The sequence below is a fragment of the Perna viridis genome, chromosome 5 (assembly GCF_037379345.1).
Source record: "Perna viridis isolate PV_CMFRI_1.1 ecotype Kerala chromosome 5, ASM3737934v1, whole genome shotgun sequence".
In the NCBI taxonomy this organism is placed as follows: Eukaryota; Metazoa; Mollusca; class Bivalvia; order Mytilida; family Mytilidae; genus Perna; species Perna viridis.
Genome location: NC_142449.1, coordinates 39,015,713 through 39,037,748, shown reverse-complemented (window position 1 = coordinate 39,037,748; position 22,036 = coordinate 39,015,713). Strand labels below are relative to the sequence as shown.

Genomic DNA, 22,036 nt, shown 5'->3' with positions numbered 1-22,036 from the left:
AACACGCCAGGGGTACCCCATTCCACCACTTGGGGCACACATCCCAGTTGCTCTGTGGGCAGAGCGCCTAGCCCCCAGCTAGGTTTCTGAGCACTATTTAGTCGCCTTATACGACAAGCTTAGCGCTGCTGCAGGCCTATTCTTTTAACACCCGGACCTACACGGGGCAGCTGTAAAACAGAAATATCTACACTTAAGGACAATCGGGACATTCCGGCAGCTGCTGGAAGCCCTGATCAAATAAACTTCAACCCGCTACAGCAACGGTCTAATGTTACATGTACTGATTTGGAAACGGAGCCCACATTAGAAACTGCGTATGGCAGACTTCCGGTAATAAACGACACAGGAGTTTCAAAAACATGATTTTGCTATGCCGTTGAATCTCTGCCTTTTGTGGAAACCGTGAATCCTTTACTCAAGAAGTGGAAGGTAAGGACATTAATTTAGCCTCCCTCCTAATTCCTTACTTCACTGGGAAAGAAATCAAAGAAGACAAACCTTATCCCAGGCTTGCTAAACAGTTAAATATTAGTGACTTTGTCACGGCATTTGGCATTTATAAGAGTATAATGTCTAAGACTTTTCCACAGAGTTGAACTGGATCTGTATGAGAGAGATATTGTGGACATGGCCACAAGATATAGTGGTAATTGTTTTTATGAATATCACAGACAATTCAGTGCTAAAGCAGCTGCCCATCTTAAATTCCAAGGCATTCCTGTGGATTGGTCAATCAGAAATAACGCACTGTTTGCAACATATTTGCAAATCACAAACCTATTACATGTTTTACGTGTAACAGCACCTTTCATACCCCTGCCTTCTGCCCTTTAGTCATACAAGGCATGGGACACCAATTTGTGCGTAGTAATGAAACATTCAGGATGACAGACTTGTATGGTAGACAGAGACACATGTTTGGAGGGTTGGAAATATGTAACAACTTTAATTCTGATAGACGTTGTTCCAGACCTAGATGTAATAATGTGCATTTATGCTTTTATTGCAAGAAGTCAGATCATGCAAAATCTAAATGAAATGCCCGAATTAAAAAAAAAAACTTGCAACCCCCCCCCAAGGCACTGTCAAAACCTTAGTAAATGGTCAAGAAGTAGAATACACCCCTTCGTATATCAATGTTGCCAAGCTTGAGTCTTACTTGAAAGGCCACAATGACAATATATTTGTGGATAAGTTAATGCAGGGTTAATGTGGGGGTTTTGATACTGGATTTAATAGAACACCTTCGAACTCTATTGAAGGTAAGAATTTTTCGTCCGCTAGAACACAACCACAAGTTACTTCTAGCTGTATAGAGACTGAACTTAACAAGGGGTTTTTGATAGGGCCATAGAAAACTATTCCCTTCAATAGATATAGAATAAACCCAATTGGTATTGTGGAAAGTAAATATTCAAAAAAGAAGAGAATGATAATGGACCTTTCAGCTCCACACAATGACGATAATAATGGTAGATCGAATGATTTTATTGATAAACAGGATTTTTCCTTGCAATATGTAACTATTGATCATGCTATTAGGATTATTAAAAAATGTAGTTATGGTAGTTGGCTATGCAAGAATGACATTTGTGATGCATTTAAATTAATCCCTATTGCGCAGTATTTATGGCCATTTCACGGTATAAAGTGGAACTCACAGTATTATTTTTATACAAGGTTAGTGTTCGGTAGTCGTTCTAGTCCGAAGATATTTGATTCATTGTCTACCTCTGTTTGCTGGATTGCATCAAATAAACTTGGTGTATCGAATATTCTACATTTACTTGCCGATTTTCCGATTATTGACCCTCTGATTGTGATGCTGACAGAACTATTTCCATTTTAACTATGTTGTTTAAACAGTTAAAAATAAAACTAGCCCCTCATAAAATTGTTGGACCTACACAGTGTTTGAAGTATTTATGTGTAATTTTGGACACTAAGAAAATGCAAGCGCGGCTTCCAGCACAAAAAAATTGGCAGGATATTGGATATTATTCAAACTTTTTTGGTCCTTGCAATGTGGCTTAAATTCTTGTTAGGGGCGTGGATAATGACATTGCTGATTCCATTTCTCGTTTCCAGATGAACCGGTTCCAAGATTAGCTCCTTGGGCAAAACAGCAAGCTATCCCGTGTTTACCACTGGAGATGCTGCTGATGAACTGATTCATTCTCATTTGGATAAACTGTGGAATACATCTATAAATGGTTATACAGATACTTCTTATGCAAGTGGTTTCCAACGTTGGACTTTAGACAGCACTCCACAGTTTAGTTTAGTTTCGCACTTTTGGCTAGGGATGAAAAATGACATAAATGGAAACCGGTAGTTGCTATAGTGATTAAAAATGAAGAATCTATTGTTGATAAAACATTTTCTGAAAAAAGGGGACTTTTAAAAGTATTTTGCAATGTTTTATATATATTCAATGTTGAAGGGGCTTTTTTTCAATGACAATTTGACTTCATTGTGAAAGTGAAAGTAAGTCAATTTTTTACCATGCTAAATTTAATAAGTGGATTACAAAGTGAAATAGCTCAAAATCTAACCGGCGATGCCCATATGAGGAAGGGGTTTTTGAAGGGAAAAGTTTGAACAGTTTCAGGGATTGAAATAAAAATTTCAGATATTTTGCGGGAAATTTGATATTTTTAAACCTGATTTTATGAACTTTTTTGCAAATTTTCGCATATTTTTGCATGGTTTCTATGGTAACCCTATATGCTGTGGGTAATTTTTTTCCAGAAAATTTTTACTGCATCCTGAAGGCCTTGGCTTGAGCTATTTCTAGATATACAGATTTACAGATGCTTGACAATTTTTTAAAGTGATAAATGTTACAAAGCATCAGATTACAAGACCAAAATTAGGCAGTTCTACAATACTGTGGAGTGCTGGCTTAAAGGGAGCTGCCTATACCCCTACACATTTAAAAAATTGCTTTACACCTTAGAAACTAGTGTTTTTATGCTATGCTTTGATACAAGGGTTAAAACAATGTAACTTATGGTATGGACCTATGTTGTTGTTAGCTAATAAGTCCCTAGCAACCAAGTATGCAGATTTTTTGCAAAGTTAACAGAACAATCATTGAACTAATTCATGTGTGAATATGGCTCTTGTCATCACAAAGAATGAAATATATTTTTAAAAGCTAAATATTTGCGCAGGTTACATGTAAAATAGTTAACCGGGCAACTTTTAAGTGCACAATAAGCAAAGGTTTAATAACCTTAGACCTGGAGTGGACTTTTTAGTATTTGGTTTTCAGTTCATTCAGATTTCTGTGATTTTTCATGTGATGAGCTTCAAATGCACTATTTTGGCAGAAAACCTGTGTTAAAAGCTTACAAAACCCCAAATTTAGGGTTTATAAGTACATATGGGTTGTGATTTTGTATGTTTTAAGTGGAAATTTTCATCTAAAAGATGATTATAGCAAAACAGTGAAATGCATATCTGTACTTAGGTATAAGGAAAGTTCTCCACTAATGAAGAGGAGATAGCCTAGTATGAGAATGCCTCTAAAATTGTTATCAATTGTCCAATTATGATAAATTTGGTATCATTTTACTCGTAAGAAGGTAAGCTTTCAAGAAATAACTAGAAAATTACAATATTTAATATTGCATTTTGCTTAAGCCAGCACTCCACAGTTTAGTTTAGTTTCGCACTTTTGGCTAGGGATGAAAAATGACATAAATGGAAACCGGTAGTTGCTATAGTGATTAAAAATGAAGAATCTATTGTTGATAAAACATTTTCTGAAAAAAGGGGACTTTTAAAAGTATTTTGCAATGTTTTATATATATTCAATGTTGAAGGGGCTTTTTTTCAATGACAATTTGACTTCATTGTGAAAGTGAAAGTAAGTCAATTTTTTACCATGCTAAATTTAATAAGTGGATTACAAAGTGAAATAGCTCAAAATCTAACGGCGATGCCCATATGAGGAAGGGGTTTTTGAAGGGAAAAGTTTGAACAGTTTCAGGGATTGAAATAAAAATTTCAGATATTTTGCGGGAAATTTGATATTTTTAAACCTGATTTTATGAACTTTTTTGCAAATTTTCGCATATTTTTGCATGGTTTCTATGGTAACCCTATATGCTGTGGGTAATTTTTTTCCAGAAAATTTTTACTGCATCCTGAAGGCCTTGGCTTGAGCTATTTCTAGATATACAGATTTACAGATGCTTGACAATTTTTTAAAGTGATAAATGTTACAAAGCATCAGATTACAAGACCAAAATTAGGCAGTTCTACAATACTGTGGAGTGCTGGCTTATTCACCACTTTGATTGGTATTGTCACTCCTTTGGGACGGGTACCTATTATCAATGAGGACCTGTTAATAAAATTTGTAGCATATTGCAGCGAATCTCTTAGTTTAAAAGTAATCAAGGGAAGCAAGGTTATAGCGGTAATCAAAAGAATGTAATCCAGGGACAACAACCAGACATGGAAAACAGACATACACAACAAAGAACATAAAGTAACTTAAATCATACATACGAAACAACAAAAGCAAATGAGCAACTCGGACTCCACTAAAAACAGGGAGCATGGACCAGGTGCACCGGTAGTGTAAGCGTCCTCTGCTTTTCTAGAAAAACCCGCCGGGTTGCTCATAAAAAAGTCAAGTCCGGATTAGACAAATGAGGAAAAAAAACCATGACCCGTTGAATAAATCAGTTTTCATGGCGCAGATGGATACACCATAACGACCATAAAACTTCTGTAGTGATGACTTCAATCTTGTAGCAACATAACCCTGTTCGAATTGTTAGAATTCTAGCGCGATACAAAAAGTCTGCGTAGTTTCGGCAAGCTCTGGCATAACGTATGAGTTGTGATATGAACACTCCATACGCAGGTGCCGAAGGGATGTTGCCTCAGATGAAAGGAAAGTTGACAATTCTGAAAGAAAAGTCATCACGTTTGTAGTAAAATTTGGTCAATAGTTTTCCTTTACCATCGATTTCTAAGTGTAGGTCAAGATATGAAGCTGACTTCACAGCGTCTGTTTTATATTCAACTATTAAGCTTTATTTGTCTGGTATCAGATTTTTTTTTATTTGAAAGCGGGGTTTTCTGACCCTCTGAAGCATACAGAAAGGTTAGAATGTATTTTAAGAGGTATAATAATAATAATTAAGAAATGTTATCTGGCTAGATTACAGTTTTGAACCGTGTCCAAGCAAACAAAATTTGGTAAAAGATCGGGCGCCATTTAAAGTTCTGTAACAGCATACATACATGTATAAAAGAACTCATCAGTACCGCGCCATTTCAAAAAAAAAGTGAAAATAGATGTTCACAAATATAAGGGACAAAATTGTAGTCTTTTTTTATACATATACAACGAAACCTGTCTAAACCGGATCCCTTTCCGATTTTAAGGTTATTCGATTTAGAAGGGAGTTTAGTTTACCCAGGTTAAAATACATTAAAATTGATACAAAGTGACTTCAAGAAGTATCTGGTTTAGACAGGTTTTTGGATTATTCAGGTTCTGTTTAGATAGGTTTCACTGTATATAAAAATAGGTAATTATAAGGCCTATCGGACGACCTTATAAAAATTTCCACAAAAGCCACGGTTTAACATGGCCGCCCTCGGAAAATGAAAATTAATTATAAAAATAACCTAAAAAATCGTAAAAATAGGAAGATGTGTTTTTTTTATTCTGTGCTCTATTTTTTATAACTTGGTTTTTATGGTCATACTTTAAGATTGCATTGTTCTGTTGGTTTGATTGCATATTTCTTGAGTTTGATGTGAAATTTTTGGTGGATATAAATTTCCCTCAATATAAATTTACAAGAGGAATAGCTGAGTATCCCTCATAAAGTGCAAAGACCAAAAGACGAAGTTGAACTGTACTGGTTTTCAAACTTATGATATGGTTTTAACATTTGGTATACATTTCAAGAAAATTTATTAAGAATTGTAGCCATGCGAGTGTTACCAAGAATGTGACAGACATATGCACGCACTCGTGGGCGGAAAGATGCCAGGTTTTTCTTTGTCCCTGCTCCCTGTGGCGTAAAAATAAAAAAAAATCGCCCATATATTTTTTGTAAAATTGAAACAAATTATCAAATATGATATTGATTTATAAAATCATTAATTCTCACATTTCAAAATCACAATAATTACAAACTTTTAGGGAAGAGTCAAAATACACATAGCAGCAAAACCGCAACTCTGAGTATAGTGTTCATTTATATCAAAAGAAATTACTGCAATCGCGCATAGCATTACTCCTACAACGTAAGATTTTGGAATTCCGTTCCTCCACACCCCAAAAGTTAGGATGGCCTCAAGGTAGAAAATAGCTTGCCAGACAATCTCTAGCACTGCTAGAGTAGCATAGCATACTTGATATCAAGTACAAACTAAAGCTTTTCATTTCTTAAAATGTCGAAACACTTATGTCATTTATTTGCGGAACAACTTCGTCTTATTTAAGGAACTTTCTAAATAGAATGAAACTTCTGTAGAAACAGATATTTTTAGATCAACACTTCATCAATGACCAGTGTAGCCAGGGGCGAATCCAGGATTTTAGATTAGGGGCGCACAGTTAAAATTTTGCCGATCGGAGCGAGACGAAAAACAAATTGAGGTTAAATGTTTGATATATTCTTCTAAAGTGGGTGCAAGGTAGATATCTTTTGTGGTAAAATTAGCGAGAAATTAAAGTTTCAACCTAAAACCGCCTAAATCTACCTCTGACAGCCCATGCTTTGCAAATTTTAGGAGGGGGGGGGCGCCACACCCCCACCTGAATCCGCCCCTGGTATCCAATTTTGCCAAGCGCTTCGAAGCTACTTTAGTTATATCCAGGTTCCCGGGACTACGTTCCAGGTATTAGCTACTAGCAATACACTCTCACGAGTATTAGGTCTCAGTATCGTATTAATTTTCCCATAGACTTCTATAGTGAAGTGCATATTTTTAGGATTTTTAAAAAAATATGCAAATTGATTCAATAAAACTTCCACTTATGTAGCATTTCTAAGGACATGTGAAAAAATAATTTCCCGCAAAGAAAATAGGGTGAGTCCACGAAGATCGGACAGAAAAGTAGTCTTGAACTATAAATAGCCATTTTCCTTACTTTCACTTTCGTTTTGCACTCACCAAACCAACCTTTTCAGTGGAACATTTTTATGATATTATGTTAGATTTTCTTTTAAAAAAGTTCTTCATCTTACAATGTGATGTTTGCTCTATTTTATAAGTTATTGTTCATATCTTTTGACAAAACATTAGTTTGTAGAGAGGCAAAAAGAAAATGCACTATATTTTTATAGCATCCATGTTTTGACGTACACCCGCTCAGGGATATGCAATACGATACTGGTACCATTATTTGTATATGTGTAACATACTGGATATTGCGATCGGGAACCAGTCTACATTAGTTATAACGTGTACGTCACTTAGAAACGTTTTCAAGGCTAGGATTCAACACTGTATTCACCAGGGATATGCAACCCATGATACCAAGATGGCGGATCCGCCAAGTAAATGTGGAAATGCGAGGTAAAAGTGTGTTTTCTGTGTTTTTTTTTTATGTTGACTTTCTGTTTACATTGCATCCTTAGTTTGTATTTGATTGTTTAAGGTATTGGCATTATATCTTAATGAGGAAATAAAGACACAAGTGAATAACAAAGGAAAAGAGCCTGTTTATACTACATAAACCGAAACAAGAACAAAAAAATTGAAAAATCTAGTAGCCTTCAATATATACACCTAAAACTGTTATCATATCCTTCACAACTTCTCAATAAAGATGTCATTGATTTTTACCCATATTGGTCCCGTTAAAGCCGAAATACCTCAATCATGGACTCAGTGGCATTCAGAGGTTGTATATAGCTTTATTCAGAGACTATATAATACTTACTTTTAGGAATATAAAGTCCATGTCTTATTGGGTTAAACATGCAACTTAGTTTCAAAATTAGTGTAAAAGTTACATGATCAAATTATTTCTTTTTCAAAAACTTGATGCTGAATCAATTGGATGTTTATTTGATCAAAAAAAATGATTGAAATGTATTGTGATGCAGGGGCGTTTCAGAACCCCTGCATTCAAATACATTCCATTCATTTAGTTTAGATATATAATCGTCCAATTTTTAATTCAATGCCAGACTGTAACAACTGAAAGAACAAGACCACTTTGCGAAGTATATAAAAAAAATCAATTATTTGAACGACCAGGCATGAAAAATAGGAATACTGACCTATCTTTTAGAAACATTTGTCATATGTATTGATTAAATTAAAATCCTTATTCATGTAAAGAAGCATGAAATGTATATTTATAACCAGTCTATGTCACAGGCTGTTAGAACGGCAAACTTTTTGTCTACACTACCCCGTCAGATAGTAATGATAAAGTACTTTGGTCAAAGTCAAGTAAAAGGGTCCGTTTCATAAATGGTATAACTAAATACCTAAAAAATCTTCCACGCCTTTTGTAATAGTACCAGTATCGTATTGATATTCTTGAGTACGTCAAAACATGGAGGTTAATAAAGTTTCTTTTTTTCCTTATTTTTTTTAAACAGCTGCATTTAATTTTGAACTTGAATTTTGGCCATATTTAAAGATGTATCCAAGTAGAAAAAATGTGTGATTTTTATTTACAGATTCAAAGACAGGAAAGAGGAAGGATTTCCAGTTGATAGGCAGTACTGCAGCACAACAACAATATCAAAGTGAAAGTAGAAAACATATGCTTTTGACTTCAAGGTTTAATGATATTCCGATCTTCGTGGACTGGTCTAGGTTTTTTAAGTTAAAATCAAATTTGAACATTTCCTGAAACATGATATATGTATGAAAGTTTATTTGAATCAACTTTTCAATTTTTAAAATTTTTGTGAAACATGCACCGTTAGCATTGGAGCCAATGAAGAAATCTATACGATACTGAGACCTAATGAGTTTCTCTCCCGTACACTATAATACCCCTGTATTCACCGAGGTGAATGACCAATATAGTTATTTATAGATACAGGAAAACTTCTAAGTCCTTCTTTGAGGCAATCTTCTACAATGCAGTATTTTCCATTGCAGCCTCCCACACTTTCCGATAACAATATTTATTGCGTGGATCAGTAATGCGTCCACGTAAAAAGAACATATTTCATCAATAAATATACCCCCTTTTTAACTATTTTTATTATCAATCAGGTTATCTGATCATGTGACATGGGGTTAAAAATGGGAACGAAACAGAAAATAACAACTGAATTTTCTGACGATGGATTTGGAATAATCCGCATGCTAAATGAACAGAATCGGTTGAATATTGATTTCTTTACGGCTCTAAATGCTGCACTTGATAAAGTTTTAAGGTAAATCGCTAATAGTTTATAATTAGAAATTAACATATATATGTTGAAACTCAGCCTCTTATGAATTATGGGACCTTAATTATGGAATTATAAAGCTATTTCATTTAAAGCATAACGTATATATATTAGTCCATTAGCTGGGGGGTCAATGTACCGGGAGATGATAAATTCAGCTACATAGACATTTCAATGACAACATGCCAATACAAACCGCTCCAGAGTTCAACTTGAGACCCTGCTGAGATAATAGATACATTAATGACCACATCTGTAGTATCGCGTGACCAAAGATAATTAGTGCCTGTAGGGTGAAGACCAGAAATTTTTAGGAATATTTCTTGGCATGGAGAAATGTTTGAGAGACTGAATACTTGTAATGATAATAAGAAGACGAAACTGACAAAATAGAATATGTTTTCCAATTTCGTTTTTGGAAAATAATAATTACATAAAAACTACCAACAACATTTGCAGTTTGTTTGTGGTGATAAATAGATAAGTAGAACCTCGACTAGACTCGTGTTCCTCGGAATACCCTTCTATATTTAGTATGAATACCCGTAAAGTACGATAGATCAGTATGTCAATAAATAAGGGTAGTGGTCACTTGAGACTATTTTGCTATGCAAGGAGGTCTGCCCAGCGCTTGTTCCATTTCCTACTTACAGGTTTTCTTTAAGAAATAAAATCAAGTCTTTACGATCTTCTTCCTATTTTTACGATTTTTTAGGTTATTTTTATAAATGATTTTCATTTTCCGAGGGCGGCCATGTTAAACCGTGGCTTTTGTGGAAATTTTTATAAGGTCGTCCGATAGGCCTTATAATTACCTATTTTTATATACAGTGAAACCTATCTAAACAGAACCTGAATAATCCAAAAACCTGTCTAAACCAGATACTTCTTGAAGTCACTTTGTATCAATTTTAATGTATTTTAACCTGGGTAAACTAAACTCCCTTCTAAATCGAATAACCTTAAAATCGGAAAGGGATCCGGTTTAGACAGGTTTCGTTGTATATGTATAAAAAAGACTACAATTTTGTCCCTTATATTTGTGAACATCTATTTTCACTTTTTTTTAAATGGCGCGGAACTGATGAGTTCTTTTATACATGTATGTATGTTGTTACAGAACTTTAAATGGCGCTCGATCTTTTACCAAATTTTGTTTGCTTGGACACGGTTCAAAACTGTAATCTAGCCAGATAACATTTCTTAATTATTATTATTTTTCATTGTTTTATTTAATCAAAACAGTTGTAAATATATAACAATCTAAGACCGTCGTTTAAATGTGACCCCAACAAAAAAAAGTAAATACAAAATGAAAAAAACATTTCTTATGTGCGAATTTGTAAAGTCTATACCATGCCAAGACAAACCGCTCCAGAATCCAACTTTAGACCCTGCTGAGATAATAGATTAATGACCACATCTGTACTATCGTGTTAACATGTGCAAAGATAATTAGTTTCCTTAGGGGGCAGACCAGAAATTTAGGGGTATTTCTTGGCATGAAACCCCCCCAAATAATAATAATAATAATAAAAAAAAACGTAGAAATTCAGAGACTTTTTATCTGATAAATTCAGCTACATTTACCTGAGATTTTTATTGGAGAAAATACATTGTACATGTAAAACCCCTTCCGTTAGCCACTACCCCTGTACACCACGGAAAGATGGAAGTAGGATTTGAGCAGGATATTTAAAAAAAGTTATGTCCACTAAAACCAATGTGTTATTTATTGTTCACTAAACATGATAAATCGTACTAAAATCAAAAACCATAAAGTCTGAAAGTTCTATTTTTACACAGTTTGCTAAAAAGGTTTCTACCGTTAAGTGATAGTCGCTGAATCGATGATGTCGCTGAATATATGAAAAGTGACCTCAGGACATTGACGTATTTTTCTACTCTTGGAAAATTCTAAATTTTGGAAATTTCACTTCTGCGGTGATATAGTATGACTTCAATGTCGTAAATATTACTAATTATTGTACCAATCTACTTTTTTGTTGCTAATAGACCCTTTTGTGGTAAGTTAATGAGCATGCTCAGTATACACTTCTGCGAGGTAGGGCTTGGATAGAACAAAAGAATTTTCTCCGCGGAGTTGTATATTGACCATGCTCATCGAGCAGTCTTAAGTTAGCACAAAAGGGTCTATTGCCCGTCTTTATGTTCATAAATTTTGTATTTACATGTACTACAAGTATAGACCTGTTCATAGAACTCTGGGTAGATGACCCTCGGAATATCGAACTATACTCATTATCACTGTCGATGAAATTGAACTTTTATATTTATAGCACGATCTTACGAGTTATTCAATTAGACTTTGAGCCCGAAGGCCGAGAGTCTATTTATAACGGCGAAGGCGGTACTATAAATGATTTGTGACATGAATTAACCACACGATAAATTAATTGACCAATTGAAAAATATTCAGGCACGGTTACTCGTGCTCTCGTTTTGCATTAAGTCAAAATAAAATATTACATGTAAGTACCAGTCCATTTAATATTTAGACACTGTCCATATTAAAGTAAATGATGGTAAAGAAAACTTCCCAAACCAACAATGCTTTTTCAATCTAAATATGATATTTTTTTACTTAACAGTTGCCCTTTCCATATTCAGATCTGTACATAAAATGTACTTTTGAGAAAATCATACAATTATCTCAGGGACCCACTAAAATCAACCAAATCGAACAAAATCAAGAATGATAAGTCTTGCAACGTGCTAATTTTATGTACAATCTATATGAATTTTGTCTCAAAGAATGGAGAATATTAATAAATGGATGAAACACATGGATCAAAGAATGAAAACAATGGAAGATAGATAGAAAAAGCGCCTTTAATCATTTTAAGTCTGTAGCTGTACTGTACAAACTTTTGGTAAAAATTGAAGTAAAAAAATCCGGAAAGATTAGACTAAGATCAACCTTGGTTTAATGATAAATGTAAAGAGAGTAGAAAGAAATTTCATTAAGTCAGGAAGCGATAGGTTTTTTTTTAAATTCGAAAACAGTAAACTAATGAAGAAGAGAAGCAAAGCATATAAAGGTTAAATTAAAAAAAGGTTTGATACCTTTCAGAATAAAATTGGAAATAATTTACGGAAAGGAAACAATTCCCAGCCAAAGGCTTTTAGGAAAATATTGTACACTATTGTCAAAAAAGACAAAAGCAATATTTCCGTAGATACATGTACATTGTACTATTTTCCCAAGAACTAAATGAGAAAGAAAAAAATAGATGAAAATGTAACTCTTTCTTTTGGAAATTTTGTTAACAACTTACCAAGTGAATTGAATGAAATACTTACTGGTCCGAGAACGAAATAGTTAAAAATATTAGAAATCTACAAAAAAAAAAAAAAAAAAAAAAAAAAAATATAAAAAAATGGCAAAACCTGTGTAGATGATATTTTTAATGAATATCTTAAAATCACTGTTTTGGAGCTAATGCCTGTACACTTCAAGATTTTTAATTAAAAACTCGATACAGGTATTGTACTAGAACTTTGGTCACAAGAAATTATAGTACCTATTTATAAGAACAAAGGTTTGGCATTGGACCTGAATGATTATAGAGGAATTACACTAAATTCATGCTTATGGAAAAACCTTCTCTTCCATTTTGAATTAGAGACTTACTAAGTTTTCTGATGATATTGAGTTTATGTCTGAGTCGCAGACTGGATTTCGAAGGGGTTATTTTACTGTTGACAAATTTTTTGTCACATTCTATTAGCTTTATATTTTTTAAAAGGTAAAACACTATTTTGTACATTTTTTGACTTTATAAAAGCATTTGACACATTTTGGAGAGATGGTCTGTGGCTAAAAGGTAAAAAAATCCAATATAACAGGGAAAATACTTTCAGTTATTTTCAATATGTAAATAATGTGTCAGAATATTTGGTCTTGCATCAGGCATAAAGGAAAACTGTCTGCAGCTTTTAACTGTGGATTGGTATAAGACAAGGAGAAAACTTGTCGCCTTTTTGTTCTCATTTTCTTAATGATCTAGAAATCTTTTCACAAGACAATGAAGTAAAAAATCTGGATTTCATAGAAAGTTCATGCTCTGAAATGCTTGATATGTAAAAATATTTTTGGTGCTTTATGCAGATGATACAATTATCATGAGTTTCAAAAAACAAAGGAAGGTATGCAAAAAACATTGGATGTGTTTGATGATTACTGTAAAGAATTGAAGTTACAAGATAATACTGAAAATACAAAAGTTGTTGTCTTCAGTAAAAGAACGTGTAAATAACATTTTCAATTTAAAATATATAACAAAAATATAGAAATAGTAGAGTCGTATACATACCTAGGCACGGTTTTAAATTACAACGGCAGTTTCACTATTTCAAGAAAGCGTCTGATAGATCAAGCCCCAAAAGCTCTTTTTGATCTCTGTAGGGTACTTAGAAACATTCTACTGCCAATGGATTTACAGTTGAAGTGTTATATTACATTGAGGTATGGGAGTTTGAAAACATTCAAAACAATGAACAGGTGCATATTAAATTTTGTAAAAATATCCTCAAGCTGAGAAGCAGCACTCCGAATTTTATGGTTTATGGGGAGTTAGGGAGAATTCCACTTGAAATATTTGTTAAAGTAAGAATGGTTAGCTACTGGACAAGAACTATGCAAAAAGAATCTAATGCTTAGGCGTATGATAAAATTCCATGACAATAATCCAACCAAATTTAGGTGGATTAACTATGTAAAATCTATGATGATACGGGTCTTGGTTACTTATGGAACGAACACGTTAAAGTTAATACTAATGTGTAATCAATTCTATCAATCTTGGTTTTCCCAAATGCACAACACATCTCGTGGTGAATTCTATTCTATCTTTAAATTTGAATTCAGAATTGAACCTTATCTTCTTAGATTGTCCCCAGCAGATCGTATTCATTTGACAAAATTAGGATGTTCCAACTTAGATACCCATAGAAACAGGAAGATGGTCTGGAGTTCCAAGAAATCCATACAAATTTCATATGACGTTTACAATTCTTCGTAAAAAAACACACACTCTTTTGTATAATTGAACATTACAGATGGACAATAATCCACCAAACTAATCATATTCGGGTGCTTTGAGTAGTAATCTGGGATGTTATGAGATCTCACTAATTTACTTCATTATGATTTTTAGGTATTTTAATTTATACCTCAGAGGCGTAGCAACCCAAAATAGAGTATGCAAGTCTCGTTCTAGTTTCATTTTCTTTACCGGAATTTACGACGTAAAAAGTATTGAAAACCGAAGACCGATTAGCATTTTATTGTTTACTTCCGGGTACTCGAAACGCTGTATAACAATGCAAAATCTTCTATTTTATGTTTTTTTTTCTTAATACATGTACCTTTATCATGTAGAAACAGATATTTGTTATTTTTTATCGGTATGTTTTACACAAAAAGATGTTTTGCCCTCAACACTGAACTCAACGCTCTCATAATGACAAGTCTCGATGCTTTTGAATAGTAGACTAGGACCCATTCTCGTGAAATCACGGGGTCACATGACGAGACTGACATATCCTATTGATTGGTACTACAGAATAAGTAACATATGTTTAGGTACCAATGAAAATTATTGGTACTACTCTAGCAGTACCTGTCGTACTAGGCTACGCCCCTGTACCTTCCCATAAATTACGAATCAATTTGTCGCCAAAGAATATTCTTGGGTTCTTTTTCGGTATAAACCTAGTATCTTTGAACCCATCTGAGTCAAAAAGTTAACTTTTCTTGTTCAAGCGACTAAATCATCTTTAGACATCAAATAAACATCAGACATTATTGTTTTATTTTACCAATCATGGGCTTTTGTCAGGCAAACTACATAGACATCATAATACAATAGTAATTACAAAGATGCAATATAATCTAACAGGTCCATATATCACGGATTGACTGAGTCAAATTCCTTTAACTTAAATAATACATATGTCAATAATGTATTATATATGGGGTTGGCCATTAATTTTGTATTTTGCAAAATTGTTCCCTGCAATTGAAAATAAGGATAAATCAATAATGTTTAATTATAAAAAATATCATATTAAATAGTAATATAGCGTCAATACGCTTTAAAATAGAAATAGGGTTTCAGCCGCGTGCAGGTCCGGGTGTCAAAAGAATAGACCTGCAGCAGCGCTAAGCTTGTCGTAAAAGGCGACTAAATCGTGCTCAGAAACTTAGCCGGGGGCTAGGCGCTCTGCCCATAGAACAACTGGGAGGTGTGCCCCATGTGGTGGAATGGGGTACCCCTGGTGTGTTACATGCTGGGGTTATCAGGCTATAATACGGATAACCTGACCGCAAACCATAGTGGTGCACCGTGTTGGGAAATATGCCACGTTCCTCGCACGTTAAAGAACCTTGCTGTGGTATTCGATAGGAGTAGGAACCTTTGCGCTCCGCCACAGGAGGCTAAATTGCCCGACCCTACTCATGTCTTCCTTTTAACTTGTGGTAATCAAAACTTATTGACCTTGTTATCCTTGTGTACCATCCCTTTTCCATTTCATCATCATTTCATGTTCATTTTATCACCCCTTTCATGTTCACCGCCTGAATATAGCTGAAATATTGCAGCTCGGGCGTTAAACCCGAACAATCAATCAATTAATCAATCAGGTACGTTGAATATCCTTTTAATCACGTGATCATGATAATCAACGGAAAAAGAAGAATGTTACACCATATGTTATATAGGATATTATTACAGTATGAAGTGTAATGAGGTGGATTGTTTTAAATAGATGAAAAAAATATGAATAATCGAAATAAATACTGGTATATCAATCATATAGCTCAATGTATCAGTCCTTCAATGGTATCACGAGAATTTCAGTAATACTTACGGTTATCGAATTATTATATACAGTATACATGTATGTAACATTACCCCTCCGAAAAGTTGCTTAAATTGACATGTTTCAATTTAAAAACCTCTAGGGTATTAATGCTTCAGTAAAAACATATTTATTTGGTATTTTCTGTTTAGTTGTATCACGATTGATATTAAGTCTTCTTTAGTTTGTTTAATGACTTTTGGCAATTTTCATCGTCAGAATTTATCAAAAACTGCTAAAAATGGGATTTTCGATTTACTTACAACCGTCCTACAAATTCAGCTGTACAAGCTATTGCGCGACGAAAACATCTCAAATTTGGTATCATTCGATGGATAATTTAATTTTCTACATCGTGAATTCAAAATTTATTTATTTATTTTTGTAAGAATAAGAATATTAAGAAAATACTACCACTACACTTAGAAAACATGTCTCAGTATGAAACAATATCCTTATTCAGAGCATACTGTAAATCTCATATTTTTGGTTTTCATAACTATAAATCAAAGCGCCGATGGCGTTGAACCTCGGAAGTCATGAGATATTTATAGGTATTTTAAAAAAAACTTTTATTATCATCCGCTAATGGTAATTTGTTCTTTCTGTATTTCCAAAAAAGATTTATTATTTGCAACGGGATTAACGCTTTTACCATTACTAGAACTACACATCCACACAATACTGATGAGTCAAAATTTCAATTTAAATTACGTTTCCTATTTTGTGGTTTCGTTTCATTTCGTTTTTATTTTGTTTCTCAATGTGTAATCTTGACAACCTATAATGTTTGATTTTAAACGTAGCCAATCACGAGGAATCCATATATGGATATCGAAGACGTTAATAAAATGTAGTTCAAACTTCTATATGTGTATTTGAATTTTTCTTTTATAACCAATCATGTAAAATAGAATTTTAATCGTACACTGTAAAAACGGGCAATGTATTTATATAAAATAATCAATTGATAAATTTTACTATTCATCCGCCAGATCTCTTTCGAGGTGGGAGTACTTTTAAAGCGGTTATCAACCGGAAGTCTTTTTGATTGACATCAGATGGTTTTACATGCAAGACTCAGAAGTCACATGACTTCCGAGTGTATAATGATGTATCTAACATATCTGCTCAATTAAAGCGCTTAGTTTTACATATTAGGGTTTTAATTAATGATTGATTGTGAATTTTCAGAATTTCAGATTTTTTTTTATTTTATCCGTGTGAACAGGTGATTAAATATTAATTAATTCCCACATACTAACATACTAACATACTAACATATGTAATATAAATATTACTTTGAATATTTAACTTCAATTAAAAATCAGAGACTGTAGTCTTCAAAGTCGCTAATCGTCAAATATTCTGTGCCATTGATTTTGGCTTGCTTTCAACATCTGAAATGGCACGAATGCGATACGCTTTAAAATAGGTTGACTTCCGCTAGAATCTTGGTTCCCTTGATATGGTTTCTCTTTCGTAACCGTGATGACCGGAATATTTCTCAATCAAAACAACTGGTTACCAGGTATAGTGTTTTCGTTCAACAAGTTTCGCTCAAATTTTAAGGGATCTTTGGGTCGCTTATGATATTGACCAGGGATCCAGATTAGTAACTGTATAGTGAAGGAGATTTAAAAGAGTCTCAGTGATTGGATTACTCCACTTCTTTTCTCTTACATAGACAAAAAAAAAAAATAAATAAATAAAAAAACACTCAAAATTGTACCAAAATGCACGCAAAGAACATTTGAGGATTGTTTGTTTGATTGAATTTGTTGATTAATTTTAGGATGAGTAAAAAAGTGCGTATTTGCATCACAAATGAATACATAGATTAGCAATTAGATATGGACATTGCATTTTCATTTGTGGGAATCCGGCTACTTCTATAACGTAAGAGGTTAATATAAGAATATAAGAATATAAGAGTACCGTTTCTTCACACTCAAACACCAAGTCAGAAAAACATCTAGCCTTGCTGGAGTAGAAAATCTACTTTTCGATGATTTTAAAAATAAGTTACTCTTGATTTTCAGCAATGAAAACTGCAAGGCTTTGATAACAACATCCGAAGGGAAGTTCTACAGTAATGGGATCGATCTTGATTGGTTGGTGGTACAAGACATCGACATGAGAACGAAATTCTCCAAGTTATTACAAGATACAATGTGGAGGATTATGCACTTTCCAATTCCGACTGTTGCTGCTTTAAATGGTAAGGCAAACGGTAACTAGGGTATTATTAGGACGTAATGGCGAATTTTATTTAGGAACTGATTCTAAGTCTTTCACAAAACCTATCGACCTGGCGAAACTATTCCTTGTAACAATGACCCTGCAAATGGCCCACAAAACACGCCACAGATCTACAAGGATTAGAAACCACGTTAGTGAACTGAATTGGTTAAACAACCAGTTGGATCAGGTCTCAATTAAATTGATATGTTGATAAAAAGTAATCAAGGGAACCGAGATTCTAGCGGAAACTAAAGAACACAACCAAGGGACAAAGACCAGACATGTAAAACAGACTAACACAACAAAGAACATGCAATAACGAAAATAATACCTCCAAAAAAGCCAAAGTTAATCAGCAGCTCGGACTCTACTGCAAACTGGGAGTATGAATTAGGTGCATCGGTAGGGTAAGCGTCTTCTGCTTTTCTAGAAACACAAGCCGAGTAGCTAAACTATCCACATATATTCAGATAGTTTTTATCATGATTCTAACTGATGTATACTATTGTGAAAAAACTAATTTTTTGCCCTTAACTTAATCTAATACCAAAGTAATTCGGATTTGACAAAGGCATTACTGTTCTTTTTTTGCTAGTATATAGGTATTTATATGCATTGGTAAGATAATAACTTTGACGTATTGTTAATTATACTACATTTCCTATTTTAATATTTAAGTATATCATAACAATGGGCACTACAAGTTAGCACTGACGTACGAGTTTTTATTGTGTGAAAGAGATCACAGGCTCGATCGTATTTAGAAAAAAAGTATTATGCACTGTTTAATCACGTAAAATGTTTTATATTTATTTCAAAGGTCACACTTTCGCCGGTGGAGCCTTTATGGCCATGTGTCATGATTACAGAGTAATGCGGTCCGATCGCGGTTGGATATCATGGAATGAGACTCATCTTAAAATGCCAATTGGTGATGCTTTGATGGAAATTTTAAAGTATGTAAAAAACTAAAAAGATTATGTAAAAGAGATATGCAGGACAAGTTGATATATAGTATATATATAAACACGAAAACCATTTTTTCTTTTCAAAGACAAGATCATATCACGCACATTTTCATCGTACCCTGCTATGAAGCCATAATCTCAGATAACTAAAGTTTTACTCATTTCAAGACCAGTATATTTTGATAAAGAATCATAATTGTAAACAAAAACACATGATAATAATGCATGCTCAAGCACATCTATGTGTATAAATTGTGTGTAGTCCTTTCTATGATTCTAACGTATAGAACATCTGGATCGTAAAGTGATGGTTTCTTCATCATTTTTTTTATTTGGCAATTTAACCAGTTTTTTGCCACAATTTTCTTCCTAGAACTAAAGTTTGGAATTTAGAGGCAATGCAAGAAGCCGTAGTTTTTGGTAGAAGAATAACAGCACCAGAAGCAAAATCCCTGGGTTTAGTAAATTCTGTATCAACACTTGATGATTTGTTACCTGAAGCCAAGCGTCTTGCAAGGCGTGCACTCGGGAACAATAATATTGACCGTGATGCGTTGGCTAGGATGAAAAAAGATATTTATGTTAGAACAGTATTTGATGGTACAATAGGTTCATCGAAGCTTTGAATTTAATCCACAATACCCGAGTTTCAAAGTAAATCTTTAAAACGATATTTATATATAAAAAAAAACCCTGTTAAAACAAGTGACCAGATATCATATAACCTGATACTGTTAGTCACTGAGGATTGAGTTCAATAATTGGCTTTTAGAGTACTGTAGATACCACAAAGCCTAACCCAAGAATTGAGTTTCGTGATTGTCCCTCATTAAAATATTTGTATCCTGCTTGCTTTTTCACTTCTGAAATACAAATTTGTTCCGCTTGTTTAGGTTTAGAGAAAAATTATCTCTACTACATGCCTATTCGGTTGCTGAATTCACGGGCAATCGTGCATAAAGTGAAAAAATACGAAAATCAAAAGAAATAAAAAAACAAATACAAAGCGGAAACAGAAACAAGAAGTCACATGGACGAAAGCAGTTTGAACTCAATGGAAACTCAAAAGAAATCAGCAATTCGTACTGGGAGTATTTTATACATTGGTAGGGTAAGCGTCCTCTATCTGCTTTTATGGAAAAATCCCTTCAAAATAGTTTTGTCATATTTGTTGAATTGGTAAAAAGACCTAATTGAATACTAGTATGTCATGACCAAGTTTCGGTTCAACTGTTGCCAAGGAATTGTCAGTAAAATGAAAAGTAATTAATACTCGGTAGAATAATTAAAAGAAACGGACTAAAGCAATACATGTAAATTCCTGACACTTCGTGGTCGGTGGCTTTAAAGCGCCACATTTATTCATCTCTGGTTTTTTGTGGATGATTCACATCTATCGTGTACTTTTTTGTCTCATCTGTGTCGTATGTTAATTTCCAACCCAGGCATCCATATGTTATTGTTATAATGAAAGCACACTTCATATGAATATTATTTTGTTTGTATTATAAAATAGTGGTTGGAAAATACACTTATATCACTTGGACCAATTACATATTTATACGTTACAGGGCAAATTGGAATCCAGTAGTATTGTACTGTTTAATGAAAATTAATTCCGAAATATTTTTTGCAAAAGGGCCTAAATTTTATTATAGGATCTAGTTTATAGGATTTTTAGGATTGGTACTGTTTAATCCTTGATGTCAAGTCAAACCATTAATATTTTAAATAGGTCTTTCAGTTTGCATCCATATACGAATTTATTTTGCTATTATTAAAATGAGATTAATAAACATTTTTTAGTAAATCCTAATAGAATCTGACTTTGCTGAAGATAAAATCAGCATCATAATTTCTTATTGTTTGCTGAAAAGACAGCCAAATGTTATATGTGATGTGGCAGTCATAAAAAAGATGTTCTAAAGGTGCTTCTTCCATGCCACATAAGGAAGATAAATTTGTGGCATTAAGTTTAATCTTATATAGAAAATAATTTGTTGGCAACATCCTACTTTATGATTTGTCATAATATCCAGTAGTTATGAAAATATTTTAAAAATACAGTACCAGTTGTTACTTGCAGTTTCAAAAACATTTTCTAATTCCAGTTACTTTTCTTGAGGTTTGACAAATACCTGATATACACAATATTTTTATTTTTATTTAGCTTTTCATTTAGTGAAGTTATTTTAAATGAATGAATCAAATGATACAAATATATCTAAATTTTACTCTTGACAATATTCCTTAACTCCTTGATAAATTTTGGAAGTTATTTTACAAAAGTCTATAATTATACAATAAAACAATAAGGAAGGGTTGTGTATGTTTTTTGTTTAATTTGCTGAAATGTGAGAAGTATCTTACTTTAACAGTCTGTAATATCTTTCAAAAACTGTATACCATTGTTTTTCCCAATTAACATATATAACTAGAGGCTCTGAAGAGCCTGAATCGGTCACCTGGATCGATACGCAACATATTTTTGTAAAAGCGACCATGTTTTTTCTTGGATAAAACGCTCAT

General features: G+C 33.5%; 1 protein-coding gene across 2 annotated transcripts; it reads left to right on the top strand.

Annotated features, from left to right (window-relative positions):
- Positions 1–7,541: 7,541 nt before the first annotated feature.
- Positions 7,542–20,355, top strand: LOC148617430 (uncharacterized). 2 transcript variants are annotated; one of them, XM_088585029.1, is made up of 5 exons: positions 7,542–7,563; positions 8,682–8,784; positions 18,338–18,516; positions 19,360–19,495; positions 19,881–20,355. In XM_088585029.1, exons 1-5 carry the CDS (start codon positions 7,557–7,559, stop codon positions 20,131–20,133), a joined length of 678 nt encoding a protein of 225 aa, XP_088441155.1. In that variant the 5' UTR covers positions 7,542–7,556; the 3' UTR covers positions 20,134–20,355. The 2 variants fall into 2 exon arrangements, with proteins under 2 accessions (XP_088441155.1, XP_088441157.1); XM_088585031.1 differs by lacking the exons at positions 7,542–7,563; positions 8,682–8,784 and adding an exon at positions 9,233–9,392.
- The last annotated feature ends 1,681 nt before the right edge of the window (positions 20,356–22,036 follow it).